Source organism: Pelobates fuscus, chromosome 1 (genome assembly GCF_036172605.1).
Source record: "Pelobates fuscus isolate aPelFus1 chromosome 1, aPelFus1.pri, whole genome shotgun sequence".
NCBI classification, from domain to species: domain Eukaryota; kingdom Metazoa; phylum Chordata; class Amphibia; order Anura; family Pelobatidae; genus Pelobates; species Pelobates fuscus.
Genome location: NC_086317.1, coordinates 22157852 through 22180719, shown reverse-complemented (window position 1 = coordinate 22180719; position 22868 = coordinate 22157852). Strand labels below are relative to the sequence as shown.

At 45.4% G+C, this 22868-nt stretch overlaps 1 protein-coding gene across 1 annotated transcript in view; it reads left to right on the top strand.

Annotated features, from left to right (window-relative positions):
- The first annotated feature begins 3799 nt into the window (after window positions 1–3799).
- The window catches only part of STYXL2 (serine/threonine/tyrosine interacting like 2), a 57354-nt gene continuing 38285 nt past the window's right edge, over window positions 3800–22868 (top strand). The window contains exons 1-2 of the mRNA XM_063446566.1: window positions 3800–3898; window positions 18305–18442. Coding sequence (XP_063302636.1) covers window positions 18333–18442 — 110 coding nt within the window. The 5' untranslated portion in view covers window positions 3800–3898; window positions 18305–18332. The remainder of the gene's footprint in view (window positions 3899–18304; window positions 18443–22868) is intronic.

Genomic DNA, 22868 nt, shown 5'->3' with positions numbered 1-22868 from the left:
ATCAGGCTTCAATTTTTTGTTTTTCTTCCCCATGAGGTCCAAACAAGATTGGTGATCAGCTGGAGCCCCAAAGTACCGGTAGAAGAGGCAGTATTATGTCAGTTTGGGCCCTCATTTTCAGGAGCTCAGAAATCATGCGACCGTTTGATTTGGCAGCCAAACTCCGCCCCTCAGTAATTAAATGTTTCAATGCCAGTGATTCCCCATTTATGAAATCCCACTAATATTGTCAGCATGTAATAGAATAGAATTAAATGCATATTGCCTTACTGATATCAGCTTAACTAACCAAGTTAAAATAAATAAATGTAGATACATATTCTTATACAGGACCTGTATCATCAGTTATATACAATGTATTAAAACAATCCATCAAAAATGATCACATGAAGAGCCTCTTCAGACTTTGACCATAAATGGACATGACATTTACCAATAAAGCTAAATATTTGTATCAGTATACTGCGGATAATAATGCAAGATGCATCGGTAGTAATCAGTAAATACAGTATTTCTAAGTGCTAAATAGCTGCTCTGCTTTTAACATCCTATTCGAGATATCGTTATTTTTCCAAAATATCAAATTTACTGAACTGAAAACTGAAATAGCCAAGCTGACGACTGTAGCAGAGTTGAGAATTTTTTCAAATAAGCTATTTTTATATAAATTTTGCAATTTGATTTTCCATTCACTACAATTCGTTTAGTAAATACAACGCATTGTGTTGAATAGCTTGACAAAGACACTGTAGGGGTGGAAACATTGTTAGGGTCGCTGTCTGGATGTTTGATTATTGTCTAAAGCACAATATCGGTCATGCAAGGACACATTATATAACTTAACCCATAATGGATTGGTAATTACTATACATATCTCCCAAGTGTCCCTCATTAGGATGGGCAGCGCTTTGGGACCCAGAACCGTCCGCCTTTCTCTTCTAAATTCTTGTATTTTTTAAGTTGACTACTTTTTTTTTTTTTTTTAATTTAAAGCGTTTTTATTGATGCGATTGTACAGTTTGACATAGTTTACAAGTTGACTGTCAGAGCTACTTGAGTGTTATACAACATGGTAAATCACATTCCTTGTCTATGTATCGGCTAGAACCTATCTGAATCGCGCATTACTCTAGCTTACTATTGTGGCTACCTCCGCGATAGAAAAAGAAAGGATAAAATACATAGAATCGTGGCTTAATCTCGTGAACCATAACCTTACTTAACTGTTTTCTTTTGCCTTTTAACTTTTAACTAGACTCTCCGCTTCATATGCTGTCTCTGTGTGTGTACCTGTTCGCCATCCTCCTTCCCTCTTATCAAATTGGTTCCCCCCGGGTTTCCCCCAAGGTCTCCCTCCAGTGCTCGTGTATTTATAGATATTACAGCTTTATTACTCCCTTTTCCGTAGTGGGTACTGATTGAGAGTAGTGTGGGCTGTAGCTCATGACCCTCAGTTGGTCATGCTTTTTGCATTTCTCCCTGTTTAAGGTGAAGCCAAGGTCATAGTTGACTACTTTTGACTTAAACAGAAAGCCCTGAAATTAGTGGCGAAAATTGTGAGGATCGTGTCGGTGCTATTGTTACCGGGTCCTGGAGTTTTGCCTGTGAAGTAGTGGGCACAGGCCAGGTTGGGCCTCGCTAGCAAAACCATTATTCAGTCTAATGCCAACTAAGCAATATTCTAAACACGCTCTGATTCATTCACTGAGAGCCATGCCGGAAGAGCATGTAGGTGGTCTGCACCCTCCAGAGGGGCAGACCACATACTTACTCCCCCACTGGACCACCAGTGCAATGCTCAGCATCACCACAGGGATCACAAGGGATTATACCCCATGCCTGCAATAAGGTAAGCACAAGGTTGATAAAAACACTCACACTTAGCCAACCCCACACACTATCCCAATCAGACAGCACCATGCACAATCACACTAAGTCAACACTGCACATAATCACACTTAGCCATTCTAATGCTCATTCACACTTAGCCAACTCCACACACTATCACACTCAGCCATTCAAATGCTCATTCACACTTAGCCAACCCCACACACTATCACACTCAGACAGCACCATGCACAATCACACTCAGCCAACCCCACTCAAAATCAGCCAACTTCACACATACCTACATAAACAACCACCACAATCACACTCAGCCACCACACTCATCCCACTTAGGTGTATTTCTTAGGGGGAGCAATGAGGAGAACAGGCATGTTTTGTATTCTTGCACCGGAACCCAGTGGATCCTAGATACCCTCCTGCTTGGGCTAATGGAGAATTCTGTCACTTCTATGATGCAATTACCTCCACCTGGGCTAATTCACTAAATATTGTGCAATATTGAGAATTCAAAGTAAATCTCAAATTTGATAAAAATAGCAGAATTATAAAGATTTTCCAAGTTAGGTATGTTTTCAGGTGTGTTATTTTGGCCTACAATGTGAAGTTCACTTTAAATTAATTTCAAACTTCTGACAATTCCTACTTTAGTTAATAATTCTGCCGGTGTTCTGGGGTTGTTTCTGGAGAATTTCATAACACAGAGACATTGCATTAAAATAGTTAAATCCCCACCTGACTGTAATCTCCGAGGTAGTAATGGCTTCCCTTAGCAGGTCAGAATGCTCGTTCGGCCATTAGACTGTGCGCAGGTCCGAGACAGTATAATATCTTCCACCACAACCCACAACTACTAATCAGGAGTGGGACTTCCATTAGACAGCCTCACCCCAGGAGTGTGACTTCCATTAGACGGCCTCATTCCAGGAGTGGGACTCCCATTAGACGGCCTCATTCCAGGAGTGGGACTCCCATTAGACGGCCTCATCCCAGGAGTGGGACTCCCATTAGACGGCCTCATTCCAGGAGTGGGACTCCCATTAGACGGCCTCATCCCAGGAGTGGGACTCCCATTAGACAGCCTCACCCCAGGAGTGGGACTCCCATTAGACGGCCTCATTCCAGGAGTGGGACTCCCATTAGATGGCCTCATCCCAGGAGTGGGACTCCCATTAGACGGCCTCATTCCAGGAGTGGGACTCCCATTAGACGGCCTCATCCCAGGAGTGGGACTACCATTAGACGGCCTCATCCCAGGAGTGGGACTCCCATTAGACGACCTCATCCCAGGAGTGGGACTCCCATTAGACGGCCTCATCCCAGGAGTGGGACTCCCATTAGACGGCCTCACCCCAGGAGTGGGACTCCCATTAGACGGCCTCATGCCAGGAGTGGGACTCTTGTTAGACGGCCTCATCCCAGGAGTGGGACTCCCATTAGACAGCCTCATCCCAGGAGTGGGACTCCCATTAGACGGCCTCATCCCAGGAGTGGGACTCTCGTTAGACGGCCTGGGAGAGCACATCACAATGAATGATGATGCCGCATTAAGATTTACCATAAAAGATTATTGTATATATTGGGCTCTTGCATTGGGCTCTTTATGAGGTGCTGCTTATTAGATTAATTTGCTTATGTGATTTCTTAAAATAATTGTATAGCACTTTTTTCTCTTGTATTTTTTATGGTATTTATTAAAATTTACTAAAAAATAGGATGTCACGCTGTTAAATACATTTTTTTAATCTATAACCTTTATTTCTTTAAGCATATGCTTTTTTTTCTAAAAATATATCACAACGGATTAAATCTGTGAGTGCTTTTACATGTTGTATTTCAAGCCTATGAGACATTAACACACAGTACTCAGTGGGTTAATGGAACGTCATCCAGTGGCCTTAAAGGCTTGACATTCCTTGGCAGGACACAATATCTGCAGCCAATGCAGGGCTGACACTAAATTTAGAAGATTGTTAAGGGGTCTGTGTGACTCCTCTCTCAGCCCGGCTGCCCGACACAGCACCTAAATAGCAAGTCAACGACTTCAGTCCAGGTACCTGAACTTTTATTTAATGCTTTTTAAATGTTAAATCTATTTGGTGTGAATACGCTGGTTTTGGTGGCAACAATACTAAGGAGTTGCTTGTTTGTGCGGCTTTAATTAATGTTTCTGGCTTGCTCTATTTAAATAACGTTAGGTTAGAATGTGACATCCCAGGACAGCTGTCTGCAAGTCTCCCAAGCTGGATAGACAGTTAGACATGGAACTACAGACTGTGTTCTCCAGGCTCAGTAACTGAATGTGTGTAAGGTTTAACTATGAGAAGCCAGAAACCATGTAAACGAATAAAGTACAATATTTTTGTAGAATAAACTCAGAAATTATTCAATAAACTGTAAAAAGACAAAAGAAAATTAGGGCAACGCTTTCAGGTACACAATGCACAAACATTGCTAACAGTGTTTATTAGAAAGACAAAATAATAAACACCGCTAGCACAGTTTGTGCATTTTGGATCTGATAGTGCCAGCCTCATTTTTACTTCTGAGTTTATTCTACAAAAATATTATGTATTCATTGGTCAATAACAGTACGTTCTAGTGATCTTTGAAGGTACAATATAGTTAATTCAACAATTGTGGGCTAAATATTGTTTTACTCTTAATATAACAATCTGCTCTGTGAAAACTCCCCAATCGGTATTTGCAAGTGTATTTGCTAAATACCAAATTGGAGTGAAGTTAAAACTGGATTGTGAAATCGTTACAAACTTATTCCAAATTAGTAACTTTTTTTAATTGTTGCATTGGTTTTTTAACAAAGAATTTGCTCATAGTAAATGATAGAATTCTTTAAAACAGTCTTGGATTTAGTGAGCGTACATGTACATGACTTGGGCCTCAGCGCATGACCCTAGCAAATAAAATCACTCCGTCATCTAACAATCTGGCTGAAACCCAAGCGACAGACGATCATGTTTGATATATTACACAGAGCTGTATGAATTGCAAAATGTAAAATTAGATTGGTACAAGGACGCAACATTTTACATTTTCTGAAGTATAATTAGAACAATAGTGAGTATTAACTTGGAGAGAAGGACGTGTATGGCTAAAGTCATCAATGAGTAGTAGATGCACAGAGTAGTCCACCAGCCAAGGTGGCAGGGAATAAAACGATGAAAGTGTTCAAGAAGCCTGGGGATTGGTGTTTTATTAATAAATCACTGTGTTGTAGGTGGGAAATGTAAAATTATAAGGGCGAAATGTATCTGTACCCCTTAAGGACACATGACATGTGTGACATGTCATGATTCCCTTTTATTCCAGAAGTTTGGTCCTTAAGGGGTTAAAGGCAGGTCTTTATGTTTCTATTATGAGAGCTTCACACTGCTTAGTAAATATGTCCTCTTTTTAGTTATATGGCTTTCTGGGATAAAGGCTTAATACATAGACACAAAGAACTACGGTATTCAAACTGTGACATGTGGGAAATTAACTGCAATCTATCACATGTTTAATAGATCATTTTGCCACATATATTTTATATGATCGCTTCGCTCACAGCCCCCACACGGTGTTATCTATCTGTATTGGAGGGTCCTAAATGAATCAAACATATAAATCAGAGACCTGTTTATTTTAACTATTTTCCTGTATATTTCACTTCATGGATTTATTACACTAGAGGACGAGAGGGATTTATTACACTAGATGACGAGAACTCAGTGTTTGGAATTTCCATAACAATATGGTAAAACAATCATAATGTGTCATAATGTGATACAGTGACGTTCCTACCACGGTCGCAAGGGTCGCAGCTGCGACCAGGCCCATCACTCCAGGGGGTCCGTGGGCCAGTCGTACAGCCCCTTACAAGCACACAGACCTGGTAAGGGAGATCTTTTGATCTCCCTCCCGGGCCTTTGCAGAGTTTGCGCAGCAGGAAGGGAAGGAGGCTCTCTGCCTTCACCTCTGCGCTGAGTTCCGGCTTTCTGAGCGTTGCAGCAGTAACCACGATTCCATGCTGTAACGGACCGTTTCGCTCACAAGAGGATAAAAACCGTTTAGGCGATAATCCCCTTTCCCATAGACCAGCAGCTACTGCAATCACCAACCTCTCGAAATCCAAACTGCACGTATTCACCAACTCTCGAACAGCAGACACACAAACCCTGGAAGCAGCCGAACTGGAAAAGCAATACGAACAGCTTACACTCCTGGCAATCGGCATACAGTCAAATTCCCCCCAAGAAAGAGACAACACTTCAGCTTCAGGGTTAAACAGCAACAACACTGATTTATTCATACAACAGGCTTAGATGGGATTCTGCCATGCAAGGGAGGGATTTACAATACACCAATCCAGTTTAAGATACAACCCACACATCTCCTCCCTCTAACTTATCCGTTAACACAATTAAACAGTACACCATTTCCCCTAAGTTTTGGATGTACCCTAAATACTTGGGGTACATCCACAAATCCAGTATCTCCTAGCTCCAGATAGCCCTAGTCTTGAGGGACAACATATGCGAAAATCAGCCCATTCGGATAAAGGGTTCAGGAGTTATGGGACTTTAAAGTATTGACCGACCGCACAGGCAAAGTAACCGAAAATAGTTCCATGAGGTTTGGCCTTGCGGTCGGTCCCAGTTCGTGTGTTAAAAGTCCCGAACGGATTGCCATCCAGAGTAATACCGAAGTCCGGATGAATCCCCATGTGTACATCAGTCTTTCTACCGAACGGTGGCTCGTTCGGTAGTTGTGGCACGAATCCACGGAAGTCTGGAGGTCTCAGCGGTGTTTGCTTAGTCGAGTGTCCGATTTTAGTTCCAGACGCTCGACGGCAAAACACCGCTGTTCGGGAGCTAAGATGGCCGCCGCCACGTGTTCGTTTGACGGACAAAGGCCACCCAGCGTTTGTCAATTAAGCTGCGGTTAACCGCAGCTTCTGGGCGGTCAATTGCTGGCACACTCCAGCTCCCAGGTTGTCGCGCATTCGTTAGTTTGTTCGGTAGATAAAATCTACCGAACACCCCGGCAGAAAAGGCACTAATAAGCCTTTCTGCAGGGAAAAGAAGCCTTTTAAAGTCTGGTCCATAGTCCCAAGGAAGCAGGCGAGCAACCACGCTTCTCCAGTTCACAGTGGTGAGATTGGTTTCTCCACACTTCTCCCCTTTACCAATTAGACTAACAGGGTACCTGACCTCCTGCCGGTCAGTGCCCGGGTTAGTCCAGCAACCCACCCACAAAGCAGAAACAGCAGTACAGCCCACCCACAATAACTGGTTACTACACCTGGGTAGAGGAGAAGTTTGTCCATGTCCAGGTGCCTCACCACAACTGTGTGGGGGACTGTTAGGTTGCCTTGGTGGGTTGCTGAGTGGGCAGAGACCAGCGGTACTCTGCCCTGGTGCCAGCGCTACCGCGGAAGTAGCCTGGTTGGAGCCTGGTTGTGGGAGGGGGAGACCGACTGTCTTCCCTCTTGATACATCGCTCTGTGGCTGGGGGACAGGACCGACCCCCTGTGCTGTAAGTGCAGAGACTACGGTCCCATCTGCACAGCTGTGGGGCTCAACATCTCCCCTTGGTGGGTTAGGCTGCCGCTGGAGAGAGGGTGTAACAAGCTCCTCTCTCTGAACTGTAAACTGCCGCTGGGGAGAGGGTTTAGCAGGCTCCTCTCCCTGACACTCTCTCTGCTGGTGGAGAGGGGGACCAGCTGTCTCCCCTTTCATTATTTTGTCCTGCTGCTGGGGTGCAAGACTGACGGTCTCTGCTCCCTTCAGGACACTCTTCTGCTGGGGAAGAAGGACAACACCTTCAGCTCCCTGGGACACACACTGCCGCTGGGGAGGAAGGACGACACCTTCAGCTCCCTGGGACACACACTGCCGCTGGGGAGGAAGGACGACACCTTCAGCTCCCTGGGACACACACTGCCGCTGGGGAGGAAGGACAACACCTTCAGCTCCCTGGGACACACACACTGCCGCTGGGGAGGAAAGACAACACCTTCAGCTCCCTGAGATACAATCTGCCACTGGGGAGGAAGGACGACACCTTCAGCTCCCTGGGATACAATCTGCCGCTGGGGAGGAAGGACGACACCTTCAGCTCCCTGGGATACAATCTGCCGCTGGGGAGGAAGGACTGCATCTTCAGCTCCCTGTAACACACACTGCCGCTGGGGAGGAAGGACGACACCTTCTGCTCCCTGGGGTACACACTGCCGCTGGGGAGGAAGGACTGCACCTTCAGCTCCCTGGGGTACACACTGCCGCTGGGGAGGAAGGACGATACCTTCAGTTCCCTGGGATACAATCTGCCGCTGGGGAGGAAGGACGGCACCTTCTGCTCCCTGGGGTACACACTGCCGCTGGGGAGGAAGGACGATACCTTCAGCTCCCTGGGATACAATATGCCGTTGGGGAGGAAGGACTGCACCTTCAGCTCCCTGGGACTTACTCTGCCGCTGGGGATCTGGGCCTGCTGCCCACCATCCCATTGGGCCCGGTGGAGAGACCTCGGTCCCATCTCCACCTGCCTGTTGTGGTTCCTCACAGGACCAATCTATGAGGACCCCTACTTTGGGTTCTTCCTGCCCCCTTAGGGGGAGACGGCTAACCTCCTCGGATGCAGCCTCTACTCTGCTGCTGTAACACTCTTCCTGCTGAGCATACTCTCCGTCCATCCTTGAGTTTCGCTCAGCCATGACCTGGTTCCAGATCACCTGGAATATCCCCATGGACACATCACCCCCATACTGGGCCACTCGCTGCCTCACTTCTGCCAGCCAATCATCTTCAGTGTCAGAGCCTTCCATACTTGTCTGCTCCAAGTCGCTGGATACCTCTGCTGCCAGGGGCGCTGCACGAGTGCTAGCGTTGCCCTCAATTTGTAACTCCAAGGAATGGTGTTGCCCTGTAGCAGCCCTCCTGGGCTGTGGGAATGACCCCGCCGCTTGCCACCACTTGTAACGGACCGTTTCGCTCACAAGAGGATAAAAACGGTTTAGGCGATAATCCCCTTTCCCATAGACCAGCAGCTACTGCAATCACCAACCTCTCGAACTCCAAACTGCACGTATTCACCAACTCTCGAACAGCAGACACACAAACCCTGGAAGCAGCCAAACAGGAAAAGCAATACGAACAGCTTACACTCCTGGCAATCGGCATACAGTCAAATTCCCCCCAAGAAAGAGACAACACTTCAGCTTCAGGGTTAAACAGCAACAACACTGATTTATTCATACAACAGGCTTATATGGGATTTCCCCTAAGTTTTGGATGTACCCTAAATACTTGGGGTACATCCAAAAATCCAGTATCTCCAGATAGCCCTAGTCTGGAGGGACAACATATGCGAAAATCAGCCCATTCGGATAAAGGGTTCAGGAGTTATGGGACTTTAAAGTATTGACCGACCGCACAGGCAAAGTAACCGAAAATAGTTCCATGAGGTTTGGCCTTGCGGTCGGTCCCAGTTTGTGCGTTAAAAGTCCTGAACGGATTGCCATCCAGAGTAATACCGAAGTCCGGATGAATCCCCATGTGTACATCAGTCTTTCTACCGAACGGTGGCTCGTTCGGTAGTTGTGGCACGAATCCACGGAAGTCTGGAGGTCTCAGCGGTGTTTGCTTAGTCGAGTGTCCGATTTTAGTTCCAGACGCTCGACGGCAAAACACCGCTGTTCGGGAGCTAAGATGGCCGCCGCCACGTGTTCGTTTGACGAACAAAGGCCACCCAGCGTTTGTCAATTAAGCTGCGGTTAACCGCAGCTTCTGGGCGGTCAATTGCTGGCACACTCCAGCTCCCAGGTGGTTGCGCATTCGTTTGTTTGTTCGGTAGATAAAATCTACCGAACACCCCGGCAGAAAAGGCACGAATAAGCCTTTCTGCAGGGGAAATAAGCCTTTTAAAGTCTGGTCCATAGTCCCAAGGAAGCAGGCGAGCAACCAGGCTTCTCCAGTTCACAGTGGCGAGATTGGTTTCGCCACACACGCCGGGAAGAGCCTTCACCCGGCAGAGGTGAAGGCAGAGAGCCTCTGCAGCACCACCGGACCACTAGGCAATATGCTGCCCCCTCCCTGGATGCTGGTAGGACACAGGGGGGGGGGGGGGGAAGATATATTAAATATGTTTTTTTAAATTACATTAGAAAATATATTTTTTTTAAAGCTCCCTTTTTAGCCACAGCCCCTATCCTACCCAGCAAACACGCTCTCACACACCCACCCACACACACACACACACACACACACCCAGGGACGGAGAGATGGAGGGGCTGGGACAGAGGGAATGACACACATGGGGGAAATTAGATGCATGGAGGGGCTGGGGGGTGGATACATGGAGATGCATGGAGGGGCTGGGAGGATGGGGGGCAAAAAAGTGGTATGAGCAGTGGCGTACACACAACCCATGGGGTCCCGGTGCGAAAACTGATCCGTGGGTCCCCCCCCCCTACGCGTTTCCTCTGCGTGGGCTGGGCTCGCAACACATGGCGGCGGGCTCCTGGTCACAGGCCTGCGACCCCTGCGACCGTGGTATGTACGCCAGTGCATGCAGATGCACACACACTTAAAGGACCACTACAGACACCCAGATCACATCAGCTCAATGAAGTGGTCTGGGTGCCTGGTCCCTCTAGTTTTAACCCTGCAGCTGAAAACATAGCAGTTTCAGAGAAACTGTTATGTTTCACTGAGGGTTAATCCAGCCTCTAGTGGCTGTCTCATTGACAGCCGCTAGAGGAGCTTCCGCAATTCTCACTGTGAAAATCACAGTGAGAAGTGAGAAGACGCTGAACGTCCATAGGAAAGCATTGAGTAATGCTTTCATATGGGCGGTTTGAATGCACGCGCGGCTCTTGCCACGCATGCGCATTTGGAGCTGAGAGGCGGATCGGGGCGGAGAGATCCCCAGCGCCAAGGGAGTCCAGCGCTGGAGAAAGGTAAGTGCTTAAGACACACACACTCTCACGAACAGATGCATACACACTAGCTAACAGACACACACACTCAGTGACAGACATACATACACACTCACTGACAGACAGACACACACTCACTCACTTACAAAACACACACTCACTAACAGACGCACACAAACTAACACACTCAGTAACAGACACACACAGTAACACACTCACTGACACACTCTAACACTAACACACACACTAGCACACACACACTAACACACATAAAAACACACACACTAACACACACACTCTAACACTAACACACACATTTAAATTTTTTTTCAATGAATCCCCCCAGCCTCCCTACCTTTGGGAGAGCTGAGGGGATTCCCTGGGGTCCAGTGGTGTCACCCGGCGGGCAGGCTGGCGCGCACGCGAGGGAGCACTCTCCCTGGCTGAGTGCTTCCTGTTCAGCTCCCTCGCTGAATATGATGTCATATTCCGGCTCCGGCATCAGTACGCGGTGCGCAAGGTAGGTGAAGAGGGAGCACACAGGGGAGAGTGCTCCCTCGTGCGCCCGCCAGCCTGCCCGCCCGGTGATACCAGGGCCAGCCTCGGGGGGCCCTGGGGTGGCCGGCTCCTGGGCTCCCCAGGAGAAGAGGCTGGCCACAGTGGCTACATACCGGGTCGCAGGGCGGCCAGGCCCCCTGGTGGGCCGGGCCCGGTCGCAGCCGCGACCCGTGCGATCCCGGTATGTACCCACTGGGTATGAGACATATGGAGGGGTTGGGGGAGGATACATGGTGATGCATGGAGGGGCTGGGAGGATGAGATGCATGGGGGGCGGCAAAGAGGGGGTATGAGACAAATGGAGGGGCTGGGGATGGATTCAACGTTTGGATGCACCCAGGGCAATTTTCGCATCGAGGCCCAGTCATTTCTAGTTACGCCTCTGATGTGATACTAAGAATCATGAGAGACTCAGGGAACTGGAAACTCAATGTAAGCCACTGCTTCACCCCACAGGCCCCCAGATATACATAGTCAGGGAATGTTAAAGACCTGAATAATATATTAATAACTTTATTCCTATTTTAGAGTAGCACACCTTGTTGTGGTTATGGTGCTAGGAACCCCAATGCACCATCCAGTAATAAACTGTCGTAACGGATGAGCTGGCACAGTAATTCATATTTATAATTATGATACCAGTTCATACCAGGGTTAGAGAATATTCATTGGTTGGGAGCTGTCAGTGGGTCGAGTTCTGACCATGGACACAGGGAAGCAATCTTATACCATCCCCTAAATGTCCAGTCAAAGCAGCAAAGAGTATAGAAGTGATCTGTGACATCACATGGGGTTTATATAACGAAAATGAAATCTTATAGGCACTAGTGTGACACTAGTGTGAGTGGTTGGCTGTTTCACACTTCTTATTTTTTTGTCAATCTCTTTTTATTAAACTTTTCGTTTTTTGTCGCACCCATGTGGGTCATGAAACACAGTAAACTTACAGTACACGTTATTATTGGACACATTACAGTGTAAACAATAGCGTGAGTACAAAATTATGCATTATGAGGTGTGGACCAACATTGGTACGTTATCAGGAGTGTGTAAACTGCTTCGGGAGAATGGCTGAGTGCTAATAATGGGCTTAAAGTAACCCTATCGGGTTTTTGAGTTATGGGTTTCACACTTCTTTTACCATAGCTTCCCACATGGTTGTTTTTGGTAAATAGCTCTACCTGTGTCTTGGCAATTCTGCCCCTCGACACACAAGCACAAACAGAGTCTAGCTATTCGTTAGGGTCTGGTTTTATGTTCCTCTGGTCTATTGTTCCTGTAAGTTTATGTGTAATTGTCCTATTTATAGTTAAATCCACTCTCATAATATTGTAAAGCGCTATGGAATCTGTTGGCGCTATATAAATGGCAATAATAATAATAATTATTATATCCATTTGATGCCTTTTCACACAGTTTAAATTAGTCTCTCACCTATTCTAAGTTCATATCATTGTCTCTCCCTCTCTCCTCTGATTCTATAAGCACAAATCCTAAATAATGGGAAGAATGTATCAAATTAGTTCAAATTGGCAGCGTCCAGGCCCCCCAAACATAGATCTGTCCAGCGCATGGACCACCAGACATCAGCCCGGTCTTCACACCATATAACTAGACCTACAGGATTGGCCAGCACATGAAAAATGCTGCCCCCTAGTGTGGGATATGTGTATACCGCAGGATTCCGCTTCGTTGACTTACTACCTGGATATGCCAACAGGTTAAGTAGGAAGTCCTCTATAGCCATCTGTCTGCAAGGGGCATCTACCCTTAGTATTAATGTGTTTTATTCCAGTTTAGAAAAAGTTTCATACATTTTGTCATTTCACTATGTGTAGCTGCATTTCTCAATTTGCAGGGGGGGGGGGGGGGAGTGGAGAAAGTTGTACCCCCGTCTCTCTATGCAATATGACGCAAGCAACAGAGAACTGGATATTTGGGTTAAATAGGGCCCTTTGTTAGTTCCTCACCCATAGACACGTGTCGCTGATTGTAGCATATGAATTCTTCATACTGCAGGGTAGCATTTTTAATATCTACCAGCCCATATTTATATTGCATTAGATGGGAGAGTGAGAAAAATGGACAAATGGACACAAGATGGATCTGCCAACCCTAACTGGGCTCCACTTTAATAGCGAGGCTCATATTTATGAGATAAATTGGCTCCTGCTGGGGATTATAGGCATTTTAGTCCAAGCACTTTTCCTTCCACTGCCCACGTTGGCCCAGAGCCTCTAATTTGACACAGTATGGCACTAAGCATGGTGTACGAGCAATACAATGGCACCTTACCATATATTCTGTCTTATTCAATGACAGCCGAGTGCTTTTTGCTCAGCAAGCTCGCTGCATAACAGTTACCCTGGGTTGCATTACATTATTGTTCTGAGTTTGCTTTTTATGCTGTTGTAAAAAAGGCTGCCTTCAGGGGAGTCTCAGACGGATGCTCAGTCATCCTCTGCGTGAGCCAGGACAGACACATAATTCTAACCGGTGATGCTGTGTCCTCTGTTTCTCAAACACTCCCTGTACGCTAGTTTGCCAAACACAGAGATTGGCCCTGAGTGTTGACAAAGCAGCTTGACTCAGAGTCCCGCATTTAATAATCACAAGCCGTATCCGCTGCTGCAAACAGCCTGGTGATTCTGCTGTACTTATCTGTCATGTCAGGATTTTACATTTTATTTCCTTACGTGGAAATGTTCCGAGTCAGGGTAGGCAGCCTTCTGCACTCCAGATGTTGTGAACTACATCTCCCCTGATGCTTTGCCAGCATTGTGACTCTCACCAACGTCATCATAGTAATTATTTAACCTCAACATCGCTCCAATATCCAAACTCATCGAGATGACAGACCCACTTTCACCCTGGACTGTACGCACAGGAGTGAGGGAGGAGAGTTTTGTTTGTAACTAGACTCACAGTAACGCAGGGCCCGTTTGTCCCCTCTGTCGCCATTTAGGTCCCAGTCCGCTCTCTTCATTATTTATCTTCTTAAATTATGTTAATCACTGAATCGAGAACATTTTTATCTCATTTGTATTTGTGTTCGGTTGGTGATTCAAAAATAATTTAGCTCAGTTTTATCACAAGTGAATAGAAATTATGATTGTTGATTTGATATAAACATTTTCCCTTTATTACAAATAAAAAGACTAAAAAACAAACCATCTGGTGCATAACCTGAATTGCGCAGCGCACGCCTAGAACTAATAGGTTTGCTAGATCCGCCATGTTTCCCTAAACACCTTACTGGAAGTGTCAGCCTTATTTATTGTCTGGCTGGACAAAATCTGGTGACAATTATGGAATTTCAACTGCAATGGCAATTCTCCTATTTACTAACGATAGTATTTGGTCAGCCTATGCATTCAGTGTCCAGATTCTAATCAATGCCTTTACATCCGAATCCTATCAAAAACATAGGGTTTGGCATACTCACAAAGCTCCAGGTTATCTAACATTCCGATTCACAATCACAAATTATCATTCGTTTTTTCGCAAGTGAATGATATATTTAAGTGCTATTTGTCCGCTGACGGAGCTATAATAACCATAATTGACGTCCTAAATGGGAAACACAGGCTAAATCTGGACACAGAGAAATAAAAGACCACATCCCCTCTCTGGGTATTTAATAACAAAATAGCAATTTGTGAAGAGCTAACACCTGATTTGTATTAATGTCGACCAATATAATCAGACTTAAAAAAAAACTACATTTCAGCAATGCTGGAGATTTGGGTTTCAACTCTTTGGTTTATATTTTACAAACCCTTTTCAACTCCCCATTAACCTGCTGTTTAGTCCATACGCCTTTTTGTGAGCCTGATGGAATAGTTGGGATGCCGTCTGCTTCTGCGACGTCACATTTTTTTAAAAACTGTCCTAACGTCCTAAATCCTTTGGAAAAGTCCTAATTTAGAACCTCTGTCCTATCATTTAAAGTATTTTGTCTGGGGTTTCACTTCTAGATCATACATGGAGCGGGGGTGTTTCATGACACTTGCTCTCACTGAGCATGGCCAATCACGGGCGTCCTGTATATGCAACAGCGGTTCTGCAGCTGCGGCACATCCTCAGTCCAGCTCAACACGACTCTGTCCAGTTGTATTACTCCCAATGTAAGGGGCCAATCTGCAAATTGAATTCAACACAATAGCTTCATGTATTGATGCTAAAATGCCCCAAATGGGTTATCTATCTATGTTCCAATATGTGTTATCTATCTATATTCCAATATTGAGAAAATGAACCGGACAGGACAAGTGCAGTTCTGTAATTTCACAAAACTCTGGTGGAGGAATAAGGATTTACTCAAAATATAACACAGTTTACATTGTAATACTACAGTATTAATTACAACAAATTTGGAATTAAATTGTTAACAAACTATCCCCTGGAAATGGTCCCAAAAAATAATGTGAGAGAACGCTGCATATATACTTGTTTAAATGCATTTATGGAGTAATTTTAATCTGTGAGCTGTTAAAATGTCCCAAAAAACATCAGAATTCTAATTTTGAAAACTGAAAAACTGTGTCTCTAATGGGGTATAACTTAAAAAAATACTCGTAAAAGGTCCTATGTTAGCCTGGCCCTGCCTGGTGGAAATAAGCTAAAGACATGCAACAGAGGAATAATTGGTGAATTGGGACAGCTACTGGCACTGCTAAGACAATTTGTTATGGCTAATGTTATCAGGGCATGAATGGGAGCAGATTATCTTCCAGCCCCTCAGGAGTGTGTGTTGGAGGCAGCCATCTTGGATTCCTCGCAGTAACATTTATTGAACCGATTCTGCGTCGATATCACGATCGCGACGACTAACGATATCACTCTATACATTAAGTATGTAATATACACACACACAATCACACGCCTAAAACTCTTGCCAATATCATCATGCTAATTACTCAACCTCAATATAATTCCAATATGGGGGCGGGGCCTAGCCGCCGAACTGACTGGTCGCACCAAGCGTGAGCTCCAAGTGAGAACCACTATTAAGCTGCCTTTTCTTACCCCAAAAAACGATTTTTAACGCTGGAACGCATCAGGATTACCCGGAGCACCAACCTGTAGGTTTTTTGGGACCTACAGGACGAATTATACTCGACAGCACACTGCAGCCTACCAGCGTCCGTGAGCGTGGGAGAGGCGGCCGCTCTCCCTGCTGACTGGCCTGCTGGAACAGCTAAGGTGGTTGGGACCCCCGTTTCTCCCCCCTTGCCGGTGGGGGTTATCCCGGCACGAACAAACAAGCTTGACTCTTATGCAAAGCAAAATACAGTGCAACCCCTGACACTCACGCTCTGCTCTGACACCGAGGACAAGATGGCGGCGGCTGAGCCTGCTGCAAAAGCAACAAGCCCTCTGGAGACCTTTGAGGAACGACTAGAGGCCCACTTCAGAGAATTCTGGCGGAAGCTGTTATGTAGAGGGGCAAAAGCTACAGGAGAGCAACGGAGAGAAGACAGGCAGTCTAACTTACCTCCCGACCACAAGTACCTGATGGCTGACAAGCGCCGGAGTCCACCAGCGCCTTCTAAACCTCAAAAGCCATCAAGTAAGGCGGCACATTCACGCATTACCAAATCGCAGAGCTCAACTGATCGGAGATCCTCTCTCCCCCCTAGGCGGGGGCAAAGCACTACAACTCACCCGAAACCCACAGGGGCTCACACAAAGCCTGTAGCTGCTGGGGGCCCAGCATGGAGGTCCGAGACTTTGACCCATCAGACCCCTCTGGGACACATCAACCGTAGCCGAGTGAAGTGGCAACACCTGCAATCAGGCTTCCCCTGGGAGGCCCAACGCAACACTCAGCTCCTTGAAGGGAATCTCTCAACGGACACCCAGCTGCTCCCTCACAGGTCGGGAATTGGGTGAAGATCCGAGGTGGTGAACCTGCTAGCCTGGGCATTATCCCGGCTTACCAACCGAACGGTGGACTCCTGTATTTACTAATATTAGCATACTCCCGATGTTATAGTCCAATCTACACATAGCCTACTCTAGACTTGCACTGTTCCTGTTATACTTAGCAAGCACAGCTCCAACCTTTTGAGTTAACTTATTTTTTACTTACCTAAATGCTGTCAGAAAGGCTATGCCATAAAGGAAGCATAGATTTAACCCTTTAATTTTTACATGCAGACGACTGTAAATAACATGCCTAGCTAGTTTCTACATTACATTGTTACGTTCAATCTTACCAGGCTGTGTAACTCTCATACCATTATACCAGCTTTATTTTATTGTTTTATGTTATTGCTAAGCAGTTAAAACCTTACTTAGTTAATCCTGACAGTTAGTCACCCGTGATGTACAAACCACTAATGCTACTACATGAACCGCCTACATTATCTTGACTATTTCATGTTTATTCTACAATACGGTTCGGTTTAATCGTTTTTACTAATCTACCTAGCACGCAGTGAAACCGTTTAGTCACGAAGACATTCTTCACCTAGCCAGCCAAGTGTTATGTTGCACTATCTCTGTTACCCCAAATATAAAATTTCGTGCTGTATTCTCAAGATGCATAATATTATCTCTAACTGTTCTCAACGTCATCCTACATGTATCTCTGTAAAAATATATATATATATAATTCCAATATCCAAACACCTCGAGATGGCAGACACACTTTTACCTTAGCACAGTTTACAGAAACCCTTTCCGGTTTGTATGTGGTTTTATTGGAAGTCACAGGGATTTTTGGACTTTGATTTAGGACTATGATGGAAATTGAGGGATATTAGTCATGTTTATGTCCATCTTGCATAACATGGAAGGTTACTCCATTTTGAATCGCATGACAATTCTCTGCCGACGGGGAGTGATTCCCTTCTCTGGGTTTTGGGATTGAAAGACTTATCTCTGTGCTGACACATCCTTACAGATTCTGCTCAGGGATGTACATTTTAAATGTAATACTATATTTTCTATTTGCAGTGCTCAGATCCATCTGCAGCAGATCACCATGGCAACCGGCCAGGACCAGGACGGTGAGCAAGTAGTCCCCGATAGAGGTGAAGAAGATGATGTCCGAGCTGTTCAGGCTCGGTATTTGCGCAGTCCGTCTCCTAGCACGTAAGTAAATTCTCCTAAAAAGGAATCGAACCAAGCTTCCTGAAACCCAACTTCTTATTATTTATTTTTTAGTGCTATTTTTTTTAGCATTTTTAATATCATGCCATATACTATACTATATGCTGCGTACCCGCAATACCGGACACACACACGCGCATACATGTCCTACACAGGAGCCAAAAGCAGAGTATAAGAGGCAAACACTAGTCAATAGGCTACTGAATAATTAGTACTTATTCAGGAAGCATTAGAAGACTTTTAGCCAACTCTTGCCATCACGAAAAACTATACTATGCCACGTAAGATTGGTTCAATCTGTGGGGCCGTCTAGAAATAAAATGCCAAGACGTTTTCCTTTGCAGAGTAATGGCAGTCAGTCACAGCTAGTACCTTCTGCGCGTCGTGCTCAATAAACTCGTATTTGGATTACACTAAGCAATCTAGCAAACCCTAATTATATGTAAATAGCATAAAAACAGAGCCAGGCACTCACTGAGAACTGAACAATGTGTGATCGCTCGGCATCTGCTAGTTTCTTATACCGTCTCTCTGGAGTTAGTTCTTTGCTCACTTGTGTGATAGCAGTGGGAAGCTGTACCATTCGATATTAGACTGACACCATTCACAGGGCAATCCAGAACTGACATGATGGCAGACTCACTCTGTATGAGAGATATACGGGCCCCGCCGGCCTTCTCGTCACTGAGGTGTGACAGTGTGACAAATACCCCTCTAGGCATTGTAAACAAAGGGCCCACACCTAAGTTTCCACTGCTCTTATGACACGAAGGTAGTGATCAATTTGGTTATCAGCTGGTGAGTGAACGTTTTCTGTTAATGGTTTATGTGCTGTGGTGGTTATGGTGCTGGACGTAGCATGGATCCTACCCACAGTAATGAGTCAATCCTTGGGACACATACCTGGCTCCTTTTGGACGCCCTCTTCTCTGATATAGCTGTTTCCCTTTTGCGTTAAATATATCAATGTTGTTCCTATTTGCTCTTAATTTATTGGCTGAGACGGTCCAATCAAATGCTTCTCATTGGAAAATATTGAATTCAGTGCGTTTGATGACCTCATGGACGTCACTCATTGTGTGACCAAGTTTCACTCGGTTATTACAGTGGAAGCGCCTCCTGTGACTGTCAGTATGATAACTAATAGAGATGTGCTTAGCCCAGTGATTTAAATATAACCATTACTACAAACACGCAACTTTTTACATCGAAAGGTTAAAACTACAAGACCACTGCACCCGGTCTTTGGGATGAAGTGGTCTGGGTGCATTTAATGGTAGTGTTTTTTACTGTAAGACTGATACATAGAAATTTCCACTTCCTGAATTATTTAGTAAAATTCCAGGCAGAACTAGCAGGAGAAACTTCCCAATTATAAGACAGCTGGGAAGGAGAATTATGAGAATGTGTGAACGTTTATGCATGCAAAAAAAAAAATCACAAATATGTAATTAAATATGCATGCAGCTCAGTGGCATATATTTGCATGTATAATTGTTGTTTGAATATGCTAACTAGCGCTTGTGTTATGTAAGGAGAGAACATGATATATTTAGCACCAGAGGTATTTTTTTTTTAACAACCTCTATGTCATTGAAAGAATTATTCAAAAACCATAAACAATTCAGCTTCCAAACACACTAACTGTATTTGTTTGCCTATTATTTTGTTCATGTGTTGAACTTTTGGGGTGTTGTTATACGTGTGACATAACTCCCATACTCCAAGTGATACCTCTGCCTGGTCAGCCTCTCTCTCTCAGGGACTTAGGAGCACTTCAGATCCTCTTGCCAAATCTTGACAGGGGTCTCTGAGGACCTCTTCCACCAGACCAGGCTGCATCTCTCTCCTGACAGGCAGGCATCATCCCCTCCTCCAGGTTGGCATCATCCCCTCCTCCAGGCAGGCATCATCCCCTCCTCCAGGCAGGCATCATCCCCTCCTCCAGGCAGGCATCATCCCCTCCTCCAGGCAGGCATCATCCCCTCATCCAGGCAGGCATCATCCCCTCCTCCAGGCAGGCATCATCCCCTCCTCCAGGCAGGCATCATCCCCTCCTCCAGGCAGGCATCATCCCCTCCTCCAGGCTGGCATCATCCCCTCCTCCAGGCTGGCATCATCCCCTCCTCCAGGCAGGCATCATCCCCTCCTCCAGGCAGGCATCATCCCCTCTCCCAGGCAGGCATCATCCCCTCTCCCAGGCAGGCATCATCCCCTCTCCCAGGCAGGTTGCATACCTCTGCCTATACTGACACCAACAAAGGCAACAAAGGCACTTATAGCTTCCAGGCCTAACTCTTTCTAAAGTTTCAGTGCAGCCAGACAACAGGTCAGAAAACTCTGTGAGTGGGATAACGTTAAACTTATGGCAACAAATTTCATTCAATACTTGTAACCAAATCACATGGGAAAACACACATGCACTCATAAGAACACAATAATATATTCATAAAAGGGTGGGGTAGACAATAATTAAAGAGAAATATCTTCCCTGTCTGCAGAAACCATAATATGCAAATCTACCTGAATATGCAAATAATGGAGTCTTGCTATTCAGGTAGTGCACATAACTGTTGCAAGATCTTCACAACCAACAGATGGCGCTCTACAAACGTGAACAAAACCAGGACAGGACAAGGTGAAGTGTTTCAGTGGATAAATACTCTTCGATCAGGATTGGACATTCCACATTTTCTCACATTCTGTCTCGCAAGTGAATATGATTTAAAAATAAAAAATGATTATATCTCCCAAAGACAGATTCAATTCCCTAAATTTAGCCTCAAGTCTGATTTGTGCAGTTTTTCCTTCAATAAACAAATTGAGGTAGGGGATCGACAGAGATATTCCAGGGCAAACATGACATTATAATGGCTCTGGTCTCATCTCGTTTTATAAAGAAAACCATTATTCCACCGGGCAGTAAACCGGCATAAATCCCCACTTCGTAGCACTGGCTATGGGTAGAATCTTGTTCAAACCATTGAAAAAAAAGTGTAAAATGTAACCACTTGCAATAAATGACAATAAATGATAAATATAGCTGCAACCCGATAGTCACTGTCTGTACTATCAACGAATGGAACCAAACACAACGAAGGAAGGTCCTTTTGTTTTTTATTCTGGCAAGTTTTTTGGATTTGTATTTTATTCAATGTTTCTGATTCCCGTGTACCTGAGCGATGTGCTGACAGATTCTTATAGTAAAAGGGGCATGGGAGGCTGAACTGTACTCAGTGAGGGAAGGTGGGATGTACTCAGTGAGGGAACCTGAGCTCTACTCAGTGCTGCACTCAGTGAGGGACCCTGACATGTACACAGTGATGGAACAGGGCCCTGAACTGTACTTAGTGAGGCAACCTGAGCTGTACTCAATGAGTAAACCTGAGCTGTACTCACTGAAGGAACCTGGGCTGTACTCACTAAGGTATCCTGAGCAGTACTCAATGAGGGAATCTGAACTGTGCTCAATGAGGTAAACTCTACTTACTTAGGCAGGGAACCCAAACTGTTCTCTTTGAGTGATCCAGGCTGAGCTTTACTCATTGAGGAAATCTGAGCTGTAACCACTGATCTATCCTGAGTTGTACTCAATGAGGGAACCTGAGCTGTACTCACTGATCTATCCTAAACTGTACTCAATGAGGGAGCCTGAGCTGTACTCAATGAGTAAATCTGAGCTGTACTCACTGAGGGAACCTGAGCTGTAGTCACTAAGGTATCCTGAGCTGTACTCACTAAGGTATCCTGAACTGTACTCAATGAGGAATCTGAGCTGTACTCAATGAGTGAACCTGAGCTGTTCTCTGTGAAAGAGCCAGGCTGAGTTGTACTCATTGAGGAAACCTGGGCTGTACTCACTAAGGTATCCTGAACTGTACTCAATGAGGAATCTGAGCTGTACTCAATGAGTGAACCTGAGCTGTTCTCTGTGAATGAACCAGGCTGAGTTGTACTCATTGAGGAAACCTGATCTGTACTCAGTGTGGAAACCTGAACTGAACCTGAGACTGTACCCAAGTTGGACCATGTAGCAATACCTTCGGCTTGGTCTATTCTACTTGATGGAAGGTTGGAATCTCCGTATATCTCTGTTCGGACATCTAGAGCGTCTATCTTCTTATATTAGTTGTTCTATGTTAGCCTTCAGGAATCCTCTCCAATAACGCCGACTCCTGAGTCATCGGAGCTCCAGACAGCCGGCGTGAATAAATTGTCAATAAAATAGAACTCCAGCTTTCTTTGCAGCTCTAAGTCTGCCCTCAGTGGCTGTCTACCAAATAGCCACTAGAGGGCTTCCTGAATCGAAACGAACCTTTGGTCCGGTATCTGACGTTGGACGCCCTCACGCTCTGCATGAGGACATCCAGCATCAGATTTTCCCCTGTAAGAAAGCATTGATTAATGC